The sequence below is a fragment of the Chlorocebus sabaeus genome, chromosome 20 (assembly GCF_047675955.1).
Source record: "Chlorocebus sabaeus isolate Y175 chromosome 20, mChlSab1.0.hap1, whole genome shotgun sequence".
Taxonomy (NCBI): Eukaryota; Metazoa; Chordata; class Mammalia; order Primates; family Cercopithecidae; genus Chlorocebus; species Chlorocebus sabaeus.
In genome coordinates this window covers 101,043,236-101,063,708 of record NC_132923.1, presented here as the reverse complement: position 1 = coordinate 101,063,708, position 20,473 = coordinate 101,043,236, and the positions used below count along the sequence as shown (strand labels likewise).

The 20,473-nt window shown below is 40.0% G+C and overlaps 1 protein-coding gene across 9 annotated transcripts in view; it reads left to right on the top strand.

Annotated features, from left to right (window-relative positions):
* Positions 1-20,473, top strand: part of AGO3 (argonaute RISC catalytic component 3) — a 139,720-nt gene that overhangs the window by 69,519 nt on the left and 49,728 nt on the right. For all 9 annotated transcript variants that reach the window (XM_007979423.3, XM_007979422.3, XM_037997061.2 and 6 more), the window contains 6 exons: positions 2,037-2,171; positions 6,404-6,491; positions 6,614-6,761; positions 7,190-7,309; positions 11,478-11,600; positions 11,763-11,896. In XM_007979423.3, coding sequence (XP_007977614.1) covers positions 2,037-2,171; positions 6,404-6,491; positions 6,614-6,761; positions 7,190-7,309; positions 11,478-11,600; positions 11,763-11,896 — 748 coding nt within the window. The remainder of the gene's footprint in view (positions 1-2,036; positions 2,172-6,403; positions 6,492-6,613; positions 6,762-7,189; positions 7,310-11,477; positions 11,601-11,762; positions 11,897-20,473) is intronic.

The window sequence follows — 20,473 nt, the reverse complement described above, 5'->3', positions numbered from 1 at the left end:
TTTTAAAGAAAATAAAATACCCACAGTAGCCTCACCACCCACATTTATCCAGAGATAACTACTGTTAAAGCTTTGAAAATATCTTCCCAGAGGTAAGGGACATTTTATGGAGGACATTTAATGCTAAACCAAGGAAAGCAAGAGAAGGATCCCCACATAACAAGTTTACACTCCTGACCTCATGATCCGCCCGCCTCAGCCTCCCAAAATTCTGGGATTACAGGCGTGAGCCACCAACCTGGCCAACATGGTAAAACCTCGTCTCTACTAAAAATGCAAAAATTAGCTGGACATGGTGGTGAGTGCCTGTAATCCCAGCTACTCTACTTGGGAGGCTGAGGCAGGAGAATTGCTTGAACCTGGGAGAGGGAGATTGCAGTGAGCCAAGATCGTGCCATTGCACTCCAGCCTGAGCCACAGAGTGAGACTCTGTCTCAAAAAAAAAAAAAAAAAAAAAAAAAAGTTTACACTTAGCTGAACAGTGGGCATTTTGTTTGTTTGTTTTTTGTTTTTTTGAGTAGAAAAATGACATGTAACTCACTGTCTTATGGTTTTACTTTTTGTTGTATCCCCAGTGCCTATATAACACATAATAGCCATTAATAAGTATGTGTCTAAGAAATGAGTGATGGTGGCCAGGTGCAGTGGCTCACGCCTGTAATCCCAGCCCTTTGGGAGGCTGAGGTGGGTGGATCACGAGGTCAGGAGATCGAGACCATCCTGGCTAACACGGTGAAACCCCGTCTGTACTAAAAAATACAAAAAATTAGCCAGGCGTGGTGTCAGGTGCCTGTAGTCCCAGCTACTTGGGAGACTGAGGCAGGAGAATGGCGTGAACCCGGGAGGCAGAGCTTGCAATGAGCCGAGATCGTGCCACTGCACTCCAACCTGGGTGATAGCGAGACTGTCTCAAAAAAAAAAAAAAAAAAAGAAAAGAAAAGAAAAAGAAAAATGAGTGATGGTGATCTGCTAACCATTGGTGAAACTCTTCTAGTTCCAAAACCTATGGTTGAGAAATCATACTGGTTGACTGTTAAAAAACCACCCATTGCTCAATAATATTGGACAGATAATGCTTAATATTACTATCTGTAAGCTGAGCGCAGTGGCTCATGCCTGTAATTCCAGCACTTTGGGAGGCTGAGGGGGGCGGATCACCTGAGGTCGGGAGTTCGAGACCAGCCTGACCAACATGGAGAAACCCCATCTCTACCAGAAGTGCTAAATTGACTGGGTGTGGTGGCACATGCCTGTAGTCCCAGCTACTTGAGAGGCTGAGGCAGGAGAATCACTTGAACCCAGGAGGCGGAGGTTGCAGTGAGCTGAGATTTGTGCCATTGCACTCCAGCCTGGACAACAAGAGCGAAAGTCTGTCTCAAAAAAAAAATATATATATATATATAAAATATTTTATGTATATATATAAATATATGTGTGTGTGTATATATATGTATATGTATATTATTATCTGTAGCTTAGATTAGCACCAACGACTAATACCACTGTTTTTTCAAATCATTACAAGACAGGGAAAACGCTCATTAGAATAGACAGTCTAGGGTGGCATAGAAAGCCTTGTTTAAGAAATAATACTGGCCAAGTGTGGTGGCTAACACCTGTAATCCTACCACTTTGGGAGGCTGAGGTGGGAGGATCACTTGAGCTCAGGAGATGGAAACCAGCCTGAGCAATATAGTGAGACCTTGTTTCTATTTAAAAAGAAATAATACCTAACCATCTCACCAGCCTTCTTTGTCTCTTACAAGCCTTGTCTCACCCAGAACACTTCTCTATAGAGAATGGAATGAATCAGTTACTTATGATGAAAGAGATAGGTAATAAAAACTGTAGTATTTGGCCATTCTGTATTTGTGCCTCAGAGGTCAAATTAAAACTTCTTAATTTTGGAAATTTGTGTGTACATAAGTGTGCATAAGGGATCATTTTAAATAGATAGTTATCATTGGAGCCTAAGATGAAATTTCTGAATTTTTTAGGGAAACATTAATTTGTATTATTTGTGTTTTTCTTCTTAGTTTCTGCCACTGCCTTCTACAAAGCACAACCTGTAATTCAGTTCATGTGTGAAGTTCTTGATATTCATAATATTGATGAGCAACCAAGACCTCTGACTGATTCTCATCGGGTAAAATTCACCAAAGAGATAAAAGGTGAATTAATTAGCATTTAGCACAACTTAACTATAAAATGCATGGATATAACAACGTTTTATTAAAATGTTTTTTTGTATAATTAAAATCTATTTATGTAACATAACCAGTAAAACTATACATCAATTATAAAATAAAATATTACATTAAATTCATTACTATAACATCTTAGGTGGTATTTGAAAGAAATGCCAAGTAATGGAGTTAGTATCACTGCCAGCTAATTTTTTGTTAATACTTTCCCTTACTAGCTGAAGGGATAAGAATGTCTTGTGGGAAAATGCTTTAGTAATACTGTTAAAAGTAGGAAGCTGACTCCAAAAATATTTGTTATTTTAGAACTAGAATCATTCTTTGAACATATTCTAATATAATTACTTCCTTATTTTTCTGAAATGATATTTATTTCAGTCCTTTGTATTAATGTGGGGCTAGCCTGTTTCATGTGTTATTCTAGAATTATAGTTATTTAATATAAGTTATAGAGCTGACTGTTGATCTTATCTATTATGCTTAGTAGCTAAAATTTGTACAGTGCTGTTGCATCATATGTACATTTAATTCAGATAAATTCATCTCTACATGGCTGCCCAAAAATAAAAACAAAAAATAATTTTAATACTGTACTGAAATCTGTATTTTATATGTATTTAGTCTGATACTCTCTAATCAGAATGAGTAGGATAAATTGTATTTATATTGTTAGATCTTAAATAGCCAGAAATAATAATGTTGTTTTTATTTTAAGATTTTACCTATTTATTGCAGATAAATTTCAGCTTGTGGTTTGAATGAAGCATTTAAGTTTGTTCACTGAACATCTTTCAGTTCCCCCAGATCAATTAGAGTAGTTTAATACATTCTGCTTGCGCCAGTAATCATTCATTCTTTGCCATTCAGTAACCAAGAGAGAGAGAGCCATTGTAATAAAACATTAAAAGGAAGATCCACCCTGCTTCAAAAATAAACATCCATTTATCTCAAGTTATTTAAATGCCAAAATAAGAAACTGTTTATGTAACTGTTTTGCAACCATACCATTGTCCTTTCATAATTTGTATTAACTGCACAGCTAGCATTGTCAGGAGCTTAGTGCATTACCTACCATTAATATGTGATCATCTAAATGCCATGGTTTCCAGTGGAGTTGCTGCTTAGTTACCACCTCTGATATCATGAAGTCACTTACATTATTTTGCGGTAACTATGCAATCAACTCATATCACCACTCTATCACAGAAAATACAAGATGTACAGAACAAGGATTCAACTGCTGCCCGAAGAGCATGGACTCGATCTTAACTTCAACTGCTCAGGGGCCCAAAGAAATGACTGAAAAAATGACTAGAAAGCATAATAAAGTTGATGTTATAGTGAAGGTAAAGCCAAGTTTATAGGTTAAATATTTATTAAAGCCAAAAGTGTTTTTTTGGTTGGATGGAGGGTTTGGGGAGGGACCTGGGCAGAGAATTATCTAGTCTACTTTTTAAAAATTTCAACTTTTTGCTAGCCCCTAGATTTTTGGTCTAATTCTTAGGTACCTATGATCCTAGTTTGGGGATGGAAAAATCTGGGTTGGATCCAGTTGACAAACTGATTATTTTTTCTTCGTTCCAAGTAAAATAGTGCTTCTTTAAAAAAAATTTTTAAAAGGCTCTTTAAAGTATATCATGTATTCCTACTACAGTAACCCAAGAGAATAAGAGTTTTATGTTCTGTCCTGTATCTATGGGCTTTTTAGCTGGTATGAAGAATTTGATGCTAGCTGTTAAATATTGACGCAAAGTATACAATAAAGAATTGATTTTCTTAGTATATTCATCTTATTCCAGTTGAACTTGTACCAAAATGTTTAATAATAACTTTGAAGTAGTTTCTTTATCCAGTAACTCATGATAGTTAAACAGCAGAAATATTGGGGAAAATGTATGGTAAAAGTACCATATATATATATATATATTAGTGCCAACTTATTTTTAGTAAAAGTTTACTTTATAGGCTCGGAGAACCTTATTAATATTTTTTTTTAATTTGAAGAGTTGAAAATAAATTGCTAAGTGGTGCAAATAACAGAAATTTGTTTTAGACTTTTCTATTGTGTTCTCCCCTGAACATAGTATTTTTACATCTTGTTTACTTCATATTATTAGTATTTCCTTCTTTTAAGATCCTCCTTTGATAGTATTTTATTTTCTAGTCTCCTTTATAATATAAAGACATAGTAATTCTCTAGTTGATCTGACATTTTTGTCTTATAAAGGTAGTTTTAATGAAAAACTACTACTCACTGATTCAAGGAGGAGCACTTCTGAAGAAAAACAAACCCATACCAGTCTGGTACAGGGATGGATACCATGTCCATTTAACGTCTTAATTTGTTCTGATCTATCAGAAGAAAATATCATTTATCTGATTGATCTTTGTGTTTGGTACTAATTTTCTTACCTAATTGCAGGTAGCAGTTAGGTAAGAAAATACATTTTACCACAGCAGGCATTCTCAACCTCAGCAGCGTTGACATTTTGGGCTGGATAATTCTTTGTTGGGATTGGGGGTAGGGCTGTTCTGTGCATTACAGGATATTTCATACTATCCCTGGCCTCTACTCAATAGAAAGTAGTAACATCCCCAGTCATACCAATCAAAAATATCTCCAGACATTGCCAAATGTCCCCTGGGGGACAGATTGGCCTCTGGCTAAGAACCACTGCAGTATAGGAATCACAAATATAAAAGAGAAATATGACAAAGAGTAATAACCATAAATATTATCAGGGAACTAAAAGTTGTTCTCCATTTACCCCATTTTGTACTTTATCCTTTGGAGTCTAGGACAAACTTTAGAAAGGAGATGTTTATCTGTGACCTCTGTGTACCTGTTAACTCTTCTCTAGGCCAAGACTGCCCTGACTACATATAGACACTTAAATTTAAATTAATTAAAATTAAGGCCAGGTGTGGTGGCTCACGTCTGTAATCTCAACACTTTGGGAGGCCGAGGTGGGTGGATCAACTGAGGTCAGGAGTTTGAGACCAGCCTGACCAACATGGTGAAACCCCATCTCTGCTAAAAATACAAAAATTAGCTGGGCGTAATGGTGGGTGCCTGTAATCCCAGCTAATCAGGCGGCCGAGGCAGGAGAATCGCTTGAACCCTGGAGACAGAGGTTGCAGTGAGCCAAGATTGCGTCATTGCACTCTGACCTGGGCAACAAGAGCAAAAAACTAAAAAAAAAAAAAAAAATCTATATATATAAAAATAAAATTAGATTTTCAGTTTCTTAGGTACACCAGCTACATTTCCTATGCTTCGTAACATGTTATTAGTGATTACCATATTAGCATAGATGTAGAACATTCCATCATCTCAAGAAAATTCTCTTTGACAGCACTGCTTCAGAAAATTCATCTCGAAGAACTTCAGTCAATGGCTTAAAGCCCATTTCTTCACATGCTAGAGCAGGCCTGGGATCCTTGAACTCCTAGAGTCCACAGATGGACTGCAGGGATCCAATAACTCCTAAAATCATGTGCTAAATAATGTATACATGCATTTTGCTGAGAGTTTATTGCTTATGTCAAATTCTCAAAGGGGTCTTGACTCCGTAAGAGGATAGGGATCGCCTACTTTAGGAATTATTTTGGTTGCATTTGATTTTTAATAGTATTGGAAAAGAGCTGTGTCACTATATTATACTTTATAAAATTGTCACTTCTGTTAAAAATGCCTGGTATTTTTTTCTCCTGCTTTATAAATCTTTAAAGGGCTTCTTTCTTGAGCTTTATGAAATTCTGATCTTCAATCAGTATGTGATGACTGGGCTAGGTAAATATCACATAATTTGAAATTATGGAATACCTTGAGAATTATTGGAATTCCTCTTTCATTCCACCTTCCCTCTCCCAGCATAAATACCTGAATTTATTGTGAACAGCATTTTTTATTAATGGAAGATTTTGGCCCTTGATCTATGGGCTTTGCAAATTTTACGATTTTATTTTTTAATGTGTAGGCTTGATGGGGTAAGGAAAAATTTTGCCATTAGGTCTGTCATGATTGTGACCATTATTAGCAATGTTATATGTAAAATCTGGTGTTTATATCGTATTGCCTGTATCACAGAATTTTTTGTCTGTTCAGAATTGAGTTTTTATAGTATGAACAGGCTTTATAAGTATAAATATTTTACATGTGACAGTTCTGTAACCTTCATTTTTCTTGTTGGGAACAGGTTTGAAGGTTGAAGTGACTCATTGTGGAACAATGAGACGGAAATACCGTGTTTGTAATGTAACAAGGAGGCCTGCCAGTCATCAAACGTAAGAAAAGTTTGTCAGAGCAGCGATGGTGTGAGGCAACTTGCCCTAGTTAGTGGGGTTGGGAGTTTTTCTGACTCTTACTGGGAAATAATTGTTCATGTGTACTTTTTTTTTTTTCTCAGCTTTCCTTTACAGTTAGAAAATGGCCAAACTGTGGAGAGAACAGTAGCGCAGTATTTCAGAGAAAAGTATACTCTTCAGCTGAAGTACCCGCACCTTCCCTGCCTGCAAGTCGGGCAGGAGCAGAAACACACCTACCTGCCGCTAGAAGTAATGCCTTCCCACTGCTAATTCATACCCTGTTCATCATTCTTTTGGGGTCTTTTATGGCCGATAACTTACCTCATACAGAACATTTGTTTTGGAATATGAACTGTTTTTAAGTTTTAATTTATTCTAAATTTTCTGTAATGAAATAACACGAAACAAGTTCATCCATAGTCCTACAAGTCTAGTGTAACCACTGTTAACATTTTGATATACTATACTTCTTTCAGTCTTCATCTGGTGCACATTTTACTTAATTATAATCATACTGTAGAGCCGTCTTGTTTACTACTTTTTTACTTAACATATTGAAAATAAGTGGTTTAATGAAGTTGATTTTAAATTTTTATTTTACATTTAATTGACACTAAGTAAAAGCTAAAAAAAAAAAAGGTATATACATCTAGTACAAAACTTTTTTCCATTTGTAGGTCTGTAATATTGTGGCAGGGCAACGATGTATCAAGAAGCTAACAGACAATCAGACTTCCACTATGATCAAGGCAACAGCAAGATCTGCACCAGATAGACAAGAGGAAATTAGCAGATTGGTTAGTACTTAACCTTAGAAATGAGAATTTAAAACGTATTAGGGCAAACTATAATACTAGAGAACCATGTCCTTATCAACCCATACCTTATTACCATTTCACAAACTGTCAGAATTAAAAGGGATCATGGAAGTAATCTAATGTTCTCGATACAAGCCTTGGTGGGCTATATGAGAAGGGTTAGGTCCTTCTCGTTGAACACTGAGCTTTTTAAGTAGATCCAGGGAACAGATCCTTTCAGAAGAAATGTTTCAATTTAGTAAACTGGAACCTCCACCTAAAAGAGGTGGGAAATAGGAGGAGAAGTCAATTATGACTAGCAATACTAAAATTCTGTTTTTTGTTTTTTGTTTTTTTTTTTTTTCTTCAGAGACAAAGTCTTGCTCTGTCACCCAGGCTGTAGTGCAGTGGTGTGATCTCGGCTCACTGCAAGCTCTGCCGCCCGGGTTCACACCATTCTCCTGCCTCAGCCTCCCCAGCAGCTGGGACAACAGGCGCACGCCCCAACGCCAGGCTAATTTTTTTGTATTTTTAGTAGAGATGGGGTTTTACTGTGTTAGCCAGGATGGTGTTGATCTCCTGACCTCATGATCCGCCCACCTCGGCCTCCCAAGGTGCTGGAATTAGAGGCGTGAGCCACCATGCCCAGCCAATGCTAAAGTTCTTAACACTCAGTCTAAGATTGCTTAGTCCCCAGTATCAGAGTGGCAGCTATACAGTCTGAATAAAGAAATGACTGGGCTCAGTGGCTCACATCTGTAATCCCAGCAGTTTGGGAGGCCAAGGCAGGTGGATCACTTGAGGCCGGGAATTTGGGACCAGCCTGGGAAACATGGTGAAATGCCATCTCTACTAAAAACACAAAAATTAGTGGGGCATGGTGGCATGCATCTGTAATCCCAGCTAGTGAGATGGCTGAGGCACGAGAATCACTTGAACCTGAGAGGCAGAGGCTGCAGTGAGCTGATGACACCACTGCACTCCAGCCTGGACAATGAAGTGAGACTGTCTCAAAAAAAAAGAAAAGAAAAAGGTCAGGCGCAGTGGCTCAGGGCCTGTAATCCCAGCACTTTGGGAGGCCGAGGGGGGAGCGGATCACCTGAGGTTAGGAGTTCAAGACCAGCCTGACCAACATGGAGAAACCATGTGTCTACAAAAATACAAAATTAGCCAGACGTGGTGGCGCATGCCTGTAATCCCAGCTACTCAGGAGGCTGAGGCAGGAGAATCGCTTGAACCCGGGAGGCGGAAGTTACGGTGAGCCAGGCTTGCACCACTGCACTCCAGCCTGGGCAACAAGAGCGAAACTCCATCTCAAAAAAGAAAGAGAGAAAGAGAAAGAAAGAAAAAAGAAAAAAAATAGAAGATAGTTTTAACCACGTAAGGTCTCTGTGCTGTCTCACTGTTCTAAATGAAGGGAAGGAAGGTGTTACCAATATCACTTTTTAAAACTCATAGAATAAGACAAAACTCAAGATAAAAGGGCATCTGAATCTTATCTGGCTGTGTTCTCGAATACCATTTTAACTGCCCAAAGAGAAAAAATCTGGAAATATGAATATTTCCCAAAACAACTTAATAATACTTCCAAAAGCAATTTTAAAGATTATTGAAAATAGGGATGCAAAACTGGCTCTTTTAATTTATTTTTTAACCTTAGTAATTTCATCTTTGGCTAAAAACTGGTTCTTCTATTTGGTAAGCCAACTACAGAAAAAAATACCTTTTTTTCCTCATTGACTCTTCTGTAAAGAGTCAAAGAAAGTTATTACATGATATTTAATTAGGAAAATATAGGCTTGTTTTCATCCTGGATTTTTCTTTGATTCTATAAGATTTTAAAAGCTTTCCCAAAATCTTCTGGAAACTAAGACCTCTTACTTTCTCTATAAAAGTCTCAATAACTCACTGTTCTAACTCATTTATTACAGCTCGAGCTGTTCAGAAAGTATCATATGGTAGTTTAAAAAAATAAAACAGACTTTGGAGTCTTAACAACCCTGGGTTCGAAGTCTAGCTTCTCCATTTACTTACTGTTACTGTTATCATATTATTATGTTTATTATTATATTTATAGTATCTGGAAAGATACAGGTTATAAAAGAACTGCTTTCATAGCTATAAAATACTTGTGAAAGTGTATCATTAAGCACTTAGCACCAAGTACATCTTGCAACAAGTCACAGTATATTAATTGTTATTGTATAGTCCTTGTTATTCACTGTAACCTCATTACAGGATACACTGAAGTACAGAAATGAATGGCAAATAAGCTTGAAAGAGATGCTCCATTGGTACCTAATTTAGAAAATGGGGCTTACATCTATAACCCCATCACTTTGGGAGGCCGAGGCAGGACTATCAGTTGAGCCCGGGAGTTCAAGACCAGCCTGGGCAACATAGTGAGACCCCATCTCTAAAAAAAAATTTAATTATCCAGGTGTGTGACATGCACCTATAGTCCCAGCTACTCAGGAGGTTGAGGTGGGAGGATCGCTTGGACCCCAGGAGGCTGAAGTTGCAGTGAGCTGTGATTGTGCCACTAGGTGACAGAGCCAGACCCTGTCTCAAAAAAAAAAAAGAAAAGAAAAAATGAGCCAGGCGCGGTGGCTCAAGCCTGTAATCCCAGCACTTTGGGAGGCCGAGACAGGTGGATCACGAGGTCAGGAGACTGAGCCCATCCTGGCTAACACAGTGAAACCCCGTCTCTACAAAAAAATACAAAAAAACTAGCCGGGCGAGGTGGCGGGCGTCTGTAGTCCCAGCTACTCGGGAGGCTGAGGCAGGAGAATGGCGTAAACCTGGGAGGCGGAGCTTGCAGTGAGCTGAGATCCAGCCACTGCACTCCAGCCTGGGTGACAGAGCGAGACTCCGTCTCAAAAAAACAAAAAAGAAAAGAAAATGATTTTTCCTGTTTATTGTGGAGAGATTCTGTGTAGCATGCTTTAAGCATGAATTTCAGTGAGATCCAACACTGAATTACATTAAGTTCTTTCTCTTTGGTTATATGTATGGGAATATATAACAGTTATAACCTGTGACTCATACTGGCTTTCTTATCTGTCTTAAGTGTATTCCATTAAATAAATTGTGTATTATGGCACTGAAAATAGTCAAGTAATTATATATAAATTATAAATCAAATAATTTTAAAAAGCCTTAAGATTTTTAATACTTCCTATCAAACTCTACACAAAATAAATTTTAATAGAATGTATCCAGATCTCCTATAGTCAAAGGTTCTTAACCTCTTTTTAGGTGAGATATTTCTTTCTCCATCCAAAAGCATATTAGGTTCAATCATACAAACTTACCGTTTTCAGCTGGGTAGTACATAGTGGTGCATGCCTAGGTTCCCAGCTATCTAGGAGGCTGAGAGAGGAAGATGGCTTGAGCCCAGGAGTTCGAGGCCAGCCTGAATAATATAGCAAGACTCCATCTTTTTTTTTAAAAAAAAAGTATCATCATTTTCATGGATTTTTTGTTTTTCTTTTGAGACAGGTTCTTGCTCTGACCCCCAGGCTGGAGTACTGTGGTGCAATCACAGCCCACTGCAACCTTGAGCTCCCAGGCTCAAGCAATTCTCTCACCTCAGCCTCCCAAATAGCTGGGACCACAGGCACATGGCACCCCATCTGGCTAATTCTTTTTAATTTTTTGTAGAGATGAGGTCTTACTTTGTTGCCCAGGTTGGTCTTGAGCTCCTGAGCTCAAGCAATTCTCCCACCTCAGCCTCCCAAAGTGCTGGGATTACAGATATGAGCCACCAGGCCCAGCCTAATTTTTTAATTTTTTGTAGAGACAGGGTCTCACTATGTTGCCCAGGCTGATTTCAAGCTCCTGGGCTCAAGCAGTCCTCCAACTTGGCCTCCCAAAATGCTGAGATCACAGGCATGAACTACCATGCCAGGCCAAAATATATTATTCAACCTAATGCATACATTTAAATTTTGTATAAATTACCAGAAGGTCACAGAATGTCTACAGTCCATTCATGACCCATGGTCCCCAGGTTAAGATTTGCTATTCTGTAGTTAGAGCACCATTGGTTAGACCTGTTGGAAAACATATTATTTACACAGTGAAGAATAAAAAGAGAGTTCTAATGCAGTAAAGTAGGGGATTTGGAGGAATTTTGAGAGTAACTACAAACTTTTTCTATTTTTAGGTAAGAAGTGCAAATTATGAAACGGATCCATTTGTTCAGGAGTTTCAATTTAAAGTTCGGGATGAAATGGCTCATGTAACTGGACGCGTACTTCCAGCACCTATGCTCCAGTATGGAGGACGGGTAAAGCCTCTTGTTAATGTTTTAATCATACACATACAGTCTGTAAGTATGGAGAGAAAGGCATATCAGAAATATTTTGGTTCAGCGATTTGAAATTTTTACTTTCTGTTTATTGAAAATTTTTGTTCTTTTTCACCATGTTATTTTTTTATCCTCACATAGAATCGGACAGTAGCAACACCAAGCCATGGAGTATGGGATATGCGAGGGAAGCAATTCCACACAGGAGTTGAAATCAAAATGTGGGCTATCGCTTGTTTTGCCACACAGAGGCAGTGCAGAGAAGAAATATTGAAGTAAGGCATGTCATTACCTTGGCTTTGGGACTTTTTTGTGTTTAGACTTTAAATTACTCATCTAATGTTCTAACAAATTTTGCCTTAATATGAAGTATATGTAATCACTGAAACTTTTTTTTTTTTTTTTTTTTGAGACGAAGTCTCACTCTGTTGCCCAGGCTGAAGTGCAGTGGCACGATCCCAGCTCACTGCAACCTCTACCTCCCAGGCTCAAGCGATTCTCCTGCCTCAGCCTCCCAAGTAGCTGGGATTACAGGTGTGTGCCACCATGCCCAGCTAATTTTGTATTTTTAGTAGAGATGGGGGTTCACCTTGTTGGCCAGGCTGGTCTCAAACTCCTGACCTCAGGTGATCTGCCTGCCTTGGCTTCCCAAGGTGCTGGGATTACAGGCGTGAGCCACTGCGCCCAGCCTAGTCACTGAACCTTTAAAAATGTTTCTTCTTGGCCGGGCGTGGTGGCTCACGCCTATAATCCCAGCACTTTGGGAGGCCAAGGCAGGTGGATCACAAGGTCAGGAGATTGAGACCATTCTGGCTAACATGGTGAAAGCCCATCTCTACTAAAAATACAAAAAATTAGCCAGGCGTGGTGGCGGGCACCTGTAGTCCCAGCTACTTGGGAGGCTGAGGTAGGAGAATGGCGTGAACCCGGGAGGTGGAGCTTGCCGTGAGCCAAGATTGTGCCACTGTACTCCAGCCTGGGCAACAGAGCAAGACTCCGTCTTTAAAAAAAAAAAAAAAAAAAAAAAATTTCTTCTCAATAGTTTGGTGAAAAATTTGTTAGTCATTGTAAATTCCTTGATTCATTCTACTAGACATCCTAATAGACTACTGTGAATGGACAAAACTCAAGCTCAAACCATGTTTTATCTCCGCTCTCACGCCACAACAATCAACACAGAAGACTCTTGTGACTAAATGTGGGGAGGGTTTCCCCACACACCAAGCAAACAATCAGTTCTGCAGTGGATACCAGCTGGGTGTTCTCCAATTCAGTCATTACACTGTCTTCCTGGAGATAGCATCAGATTCCACAGATTCAAGGTTCAGTCCCACAAGGCTGCAATCTGCTTCAGATGCCAGTAGCAAGTCCAGGCTTCTGGTCATGAGTTCCCATGACCCCCTCTTCAAGGTAGATTCATCTAATAGAGCAGCTCACAGAACTAGGGAAACACTTATGTTTACTGTTTTATTATAAAAGATATTACAAAGGATGCAGTAAAGATATGCATAGGGCGAGGTATGGGGAGGGAGAGTGGAGCTTCCATGCCATCCCTGGGCATACCACCCTCCAGGAACCTTTGTGCATTCAGCTGGCCAGAAGCTCTCCAAACCCCGTCCTTTTGGGTTTTTATGAATGCTTCATTACATAGGCCTCAGTGATTAAACTGTTAGCCATTAGTTATCAACTTAACTTTTGTCCCCTTTTACCTCCTTCGAGGTTGGGGGTGTGGGGCTGAAAGTCCCAACCCTCTAATCCTGCTTTGCCTTTCCAGTGACCAGACCCCATCCTGAAGCTACCTATAAGGCTACCAGCCATTAGGCAATCAGTATCATACAAAAAGATAACACTGAGGAGTTTCTAAGGATTTTAGGAGTTGTCTGCTAGGAAATGGGAATGGCCAACAAATGTATATTTCACAATATCACAACTGCTTTTTGTAGGCTAGTAGCAACATCATTGTCTTTCAATGACAGTTTAGGTATACTTCCCAGATTTGCCACTACCTGGATTTATTACTGTGGATAGTTTATGAATCTCATTATTGTTCAGTGTTCACCTTTGTAAAATACAGCTAATCATATCTTCTGTTAAAATAAAAACTTCAGATGAATTAAATTTAACAGAGTTTATAATTGAACAAAGAATGTTTTTCTAATCAGGCAGCTCCTGGAACAAGAATAGGTTCAGAGAGACTTCCAGCAGCCGCATGGCTGAAGAAGATTTATGGGCAGAAAAAGGAAAGTGGCATACAGAATATGGAAATGAAGCACAGAAACAGATGGATTGGTTACAGCTTGGCATTTGCCTTATTTGAAGATGGTTTGAACAGTTAGCTGTAATTGATTGGCTGAAACTCAGTGTTTGCTACACAAGTAGCTTATACCCTATTTACCCATCCAGTTAGGTTACAGTTTTTTGTTTTTGTTTTGAGACAGAGTCTTGCTCTGTCACCTAGGCTGGAGTGCAGTGGCATGATCTCAGCTCACTGCAACCCCCACCTCTCAGGTTCAAGCGATTTTCCTGCCTCAGCCTCTGGAGTAGCTGGGACTACAGGCCCGCACTACTATGCCCAGCTAATTTTTGTATTTTTAGTAGAGATGGAGTTTCACTGTGTTGGCCAGGCTGGTCTCAAACTCCTGACCTGAGGTGATCTGCCTGCCTCAGCCTCCCAAAGTGCTGGGATTACAGGCGTGAGCCACTGCACCTGGCCTAGGTTACAGTTTACTATGTTCAGAGAAACCTCTAGGCTGAACTTAAAAGATGTAAGGAGGTAGCTTTAAGCAAAACTTAACAGTTATCCCCTTTGATCTACCCCCCAAATTTGTGTGTGTGTGTGTGTGTGTTTTTAATGGATTGGCATTGATGTCACTCTGTCACCATCATAAATTTACTTATTTGGTCTCAAATCCCACTGGGAAATAGCAGAACAATGGGTTTTGTAAAATGGGAACAAGGACTTCAAGTTACTTTTTCCTAAGGGTAAGAGTAGAGGGGACCTCCTTGTGCTGAAATTTCCTGTTTTCAGGAGAAAAACAAAACCTAGTCTATTTTAGGATCTATTTCTTTCTTCAGTGTTTCAGTGTAATTGTCTCACATTTAGCATGAGTGACTCCATTTTGGTTTGGTGTGGTCTGTTGGGGCCTTGTGCATAAGCTTAGTCCAAAACAATGACCTCCTATAATTTTGTTTAAAAATTCCTCCCTTTTGGTTAGGTCCTCACTTAGGTAAGAGTGTGACCAAAACTTAGGACCTTAGCACCACTCTCAGTTACCGAGATTTTGGGTTTCTAGTCTCAGTACATCATTCATAAGTATGGCGTCCTCATGCTCACGCATTTCTTTGAGTTTTTGTTCCAATTCAAGAGAGACCATTTGACATTCTGCAGATGGCCATATGCAAACACTTAAAACTTTTGAGAGAGTATAGTATCCCAGGGAGACTACTCTTATGACTGTCAGGAGAATAACCCCAAGAGTTTGGAGTATGCTCCTTAGCCAAGGTCCCCATGAACCAAGCCACCTAAAATCAAATAGATCAAAGAATAAGCTAGAATAAGAGTCTACTTGTTTCAACCAAGCAGCCTATTTGTTAATCCTCTACAACTGAATCTCTGTAATAGCCAATGTATTCCTCCATGTTCAATAAGAAGTATCAGCAACTGCACAGATACTTCTGTTTAGCCAGTAACTAATCTAGAGCAGTTCTATTATCTAGCACAACTTTAGCAAAAGAATTTAAAGTCTTTTGTGTAACCATAGTCTTTGTAGTAGAATCTGCTAAAGAGCCTATAAATTTCTAATAGGCTGGAAAATTTAGAGGGATAAATTTCTAATCATTGCCTCATTAACTCCAAACCATAGGCGAGGCGCGGCAGCTGACACCTATAATCTGTAATCACTTTGGGAGACTGAGGTAGGCAGATTGCTTGAGCTCAGGAGTTCAAGACCAGCCTAGGTAACATGGCAAAACCCTGTCTCTACTGAAAATTCAAAACTCATCTGAGCGCAGTGGTGCACGCCTGTGGTCCCAGCTTTTCAGGAGGCTGAAGTGGGAGGATTGCTTGAGCCCAGGAGGCAGAGGTTGCAGTGAGCCGAGATCACACCACTGCATCCCAGCCTGGGCAGCAGAGCCAGACCCTGTCTCCAAAAAGAAAAAGATACACCATAGAAAAATAAATGAACAAATATGCCCATCCAGAAGAGAGAAGGCCTCCTGGCAATATTCTCTTTAACCTGTATTGACAATGTTCTCTTTTTTTTTTTCTTTTTTCTTTTTTTTTTTTTCTGGAGATGGAGTCTCACTCGGTCACCCAGGCTGGAGTGCAGTGGCTTGATCTCGGCTCACTGCAATCTCTGCTTCCCGGGATCACTCGATTCTCCTGCCTCAGCCTCCCAAGTAGCATAGGCATGTACCACCACACCCGGCTAAATTTTCGTATTTTTAGTAGAGTGGGGTTTCACCACTAACGTTAGCCAGGATGGTCTCCATCTCCTGACCTCGTGATCTGCCTGCCTTGGCGTCCCAAACTGCTGAGATTACAGGCATGAGCCACCACACATGACTGACAATTTTCTCTTTAAACTATGATGTAGCTTAAGAGGAGTTGGGCAGTGCTCGGTTTCTGACTGATTATGAAGCAACAAAGGTACCATTAAAATTTCTCACCCACATTGGCCCTTCATCTTCCCTCTATCAAGGTGTAAACTTCTCTGTGGGTGAGGGTTTTTTTTTTTTTTTTTTTTTTTTTTTGAGACTGAGTCTTGCTCTGTTGCCAGGCTATGATCTCGGCTCACTGCATCCTCCACCTCCCGGGTTCAAGTGATTCCCCTGCCTCAGCCTCTCGAGTAGCTGGGACTACAGGCATGTGCCACCATGCCTGGCTAATTTTTTGTATTTTAGTAGAGACGGGGTTTCACCTTGGCCAGGATGGGCGCGATCTCCTGACCTCATGATCCACCCGCCTTGGCTTCCCAAAGTGCTGGGATTACAGGCGTGAGCCACAGCACCCAGCCAGTATGAGGGTTTTTTTATCCTTCACAAATAAAAGTATACCCTGTGAGTATATACAAGAGACCCCTTTTTCAGTTCAGTTGTTCATAACAGGCATGAACTTGGAAAAAATTGAGAGCTAAAAGCCTCATGATAGCAGAGAAGTCTTGATGCACGATCTTGGGAAATCTGTCCACATCTCGGAGGCCATCTGCTTCTCGGGAGAAACTTCCCTCGTTAGCTTTACCTTAAGTTCTCTCTCATGGGTGTATGGTTCCAAGAGTCTGAGTGGGCCTTTCTAAGCTGTGAGATTACAAACCCAAGCTTCAAGGTCCTGAAGTTTTGCTGCAGTGTGGGTGACAAGGGGAGTCTTTCTCTGATGTGTTTCCAAAAGATCCAGCCTCTCAATTCTAGATCATGAAGGGTTTGCTTGTCCTCAGTCAGTGGTCCGTGAAAAGCTTTCTTTACCTGCTGAAAGTACACTTTGGCATAATGCATTAAAGCCTTGCAGCATTTAGTCATGTTAAAGTTTAGGAGCAGAAGATACAGGAGGTTCTATTATTAGGAGCATAAGCCTTCCAGTGACTATTTCATAAGGGGTCAACTTTTGTTTTTCACTGGAAGTGGATCTGATCGTCATCAATCTGAAACATCTTTGACCAAGGCAATCCAGATTATTCAGTTAGTTTTGCCTAATGCGCTTGTATTAAGTAATACCTTATTTAACTGTTTTATAGCTAGTCCAGTGAGGCAAGTACCTCTATCACTGGAGATTTCTTCAGCAATGTCCTGTGAGAGAAACACATTTCCTAATAACCTTTTAGCTACTGTTATAGCATCAGCCCACTTGTAGGAGAAAGCTTCTGTACAACCAGAAAATATGCACTGAAAATCACAATTGAATGAAATCCCTCTGTAAAATGTTCAGATGTATCAGAAAGGTACCTGAAGTTTAGGTTGTCTTCTCAAGATTATGGGTTCAACAAACTATACATTGGTCATAAACCATTTTAGCAATTTAGAACAGTCACAACACCAATGTGTGTGTGTATGTGTGTGTGTGTGTGTGTGTGTGTGTATGGTTTTGTTTGTTTGTTTGTTTGTTTTGAGACATAGTCTCACTCTGTCACCCAGGCTAGAGTGCAGTGGTGCGATCTCGGCTCACTGCAACCTCCGCCTCCCGGGTTCAAGCAATTCTTGTGCCTCAGCCTCCCAAGTAGCTGGGATTACAGGCACCTGCCACCACGCCCAGCTAATTTTTTGTATTTTTTAAGTAGAGACAGGCTTTCACCATGTGGGCCCAGGTGGTCTAAAACTCCTGACCTCAGGTGATCAGCCCACCTTGGCCTCCCAAAGTGCTGGAATTACAGGCGTGAGCCACCATGCCCAGCCAATATATACATTTTATCTCTTCCTTGATGAATCATGGAATACAGCTTCTAGTAATAGAAGTTTTAAGGACTCACGAAGGAGCAGGCAGCCATCCAGTCTCTTCATGAGTCCATGCTTAACACTGGAATTGTATCCTCTTACATAGCAATTTTCTTTCTCCAATGGAGGTGCACAGCACTGTTTATTAGATGGGTTATCATAGGTAATTTGACCTGAACCATGGAGTTCATTCAAATTATGTATCTTAACAGTTTCAGTACTGACGAGTTAGCATGAAAATCTAGCGAAGTATTTTCTTGGTATTCATTTAATTCTTGTGCTGCTTGGATTAGCAGTTTTATATATCACTCAGTCTCTTCAATATGGTTCTGGTAGTTCTTACTCAGTTCAAATGATATGATCCTAAAGTTACCAGAGGCCTATCTTCAAGAGTGCTTATCAAGGTCCATTTCATCTTTTCCATGAACCTCCTTGAAGACAAAATAGGATTTTATTTGCTTGTGAAGTTATTTTTAATAACTGCCATACATTTATTTATTTATTCATTTATGTATTTATTGAGACAGAGCCTCGCTCTGTCACTCAGGCTAGAGTGCAGTGGCGTGATCTCAGCTCACTGCAACCTCCTCTTCCCTGGTTCAAACGATTCTCCTGCCTCACACTCCCGAGTAGCTGGGACTACAGGCGCACGCCACCATGCCTGGCTAATTTTTTTGTATTTTTAGTAGAGATGGAGTTTTATCTTCTTGGCTAGGCTAGTCTCGAACTCCTGACCTCAAGTGATCTACCAATGTTGGCCTCCCAAAGTGCTGGGATTACAGGGGTGAGCCACTGCACCCAGCCTGCCATTATTTTATTTATTTATTTATTTATTTATTTTGAGATGGAGTCTCATTCTGTTGCCCAGGCTGGAATGCAGTGGCGCAAACTTGGCTCACTACAACTTCTGCCTCCCACGGTCGAGCAATTCTCCTGCCTCAGCCTCTCGAGTAGCTGGTATTACAGGTGTATGCCACCATGCCTGGCTAATTTTTTGTATTTTTGGTCGAGACAGGGTTTCATCATATTGGCAAGGCTGGTCTCAAACTCCTGACCTTATGATCTGCCCATCTTGGCCTCCCAGAATGCTAGGATTACAAGCATGAGCCACTGCGCCCAGCCGCCATTACTTTGAATAGCAGAAACCGCAGTTACTTTTGCACCAGTCTAATATTAGAAACTGCATTAGAATTAAGCAATTAACTGTGGAAATGACTTTAAATGGTCATAAAGACATAATTGACAAGGAAATTTGATTGTTTATGTAGCCTGCAATAATGTAACATAACCATAATTATGTCTGATAACATATACTGAGATATATGAGAATTTTCATAATCATATATAATTTTGGAATATATATTAATATTTATAAAAATATAACTCAAAGTTTAAACATCACTTCTTATTTGACACTGTTTCTCATGTAATTTTATGTGTAAAATAGTCTGTTTATTATCTCTCTTGACTGTTGCCTAGGCATAGCTGTAAGGTAGAATACTCAGTTCTTCCAAAATTAAGGATCCCATTTTTTGCCTTGAATCTTAGCTTTGGCTGTCAGATCCCATTGATCAGCTGATGATTTTTCCCTACCTAAACGCGCAAGAAAAAGAAACAAAGGGCATAGGCTGGGCACAGTGGCTTACGCCTGTAATCCCAGCACTTTGGGAGGCTGAGGCGGGTAGATCACTTGAGGTCAGGATTTCGAGACCAGCCTGGCCAACATGGTGAAACCCCATCTCTACTAAAAATACAAAAATTAGCTGGGCATGGTGGCAGGTGCCTGTAATCTCAGCTACTTGGGAGGCAGAGGCAGGAGAACTGCTGGATCCCGGGAGGTGGAGGTTGCAGTGAGCCAAGATCACTCCATTGTACTCCATCCCAGGCGACAACAGCAAGGCTCCATCTCAAAAAAAAAAAAAAAAAAAAAAAGAGAAAGAAAGAAACAAAAGTCATAGACATAGGGCACAAAAATCTGTGAATTTACAAAAGCCAAAGTTCACACCTTCTTATTTGCCATTAACTGCCACTTTCTGCCTGACTCAGTTAAACATCCAAGGCCTCTCACTGAATCCAAGTCAGTTAATTATCAGATCCAGTCTGATTCTGGACCTGGTCCAGTTTCTGTAATGACTTCTGAACCCATTTCAGATTTTAAAATTTGCTCAAACAAATTCAGATAGCTCAAAGCACAAATCCATGGAGCTTCAGAATCTGAGTGCTTACCCACAATCCCCAATTGCTGCAAGAGAGGAACAGACAACGGTGAGTCTGACTGGTACCATGCTTTGTCACTCAGTGCTTCTGGGGATTGCTAGAAACTCTACTTAAGATCCCACTTCTGATACCATCTGTTAAAAGAAAAACTAGACAAATTAAATTTAACAGAGTTTAATTGAGGAAACAATGATTCACAAATCAGGCAGCCC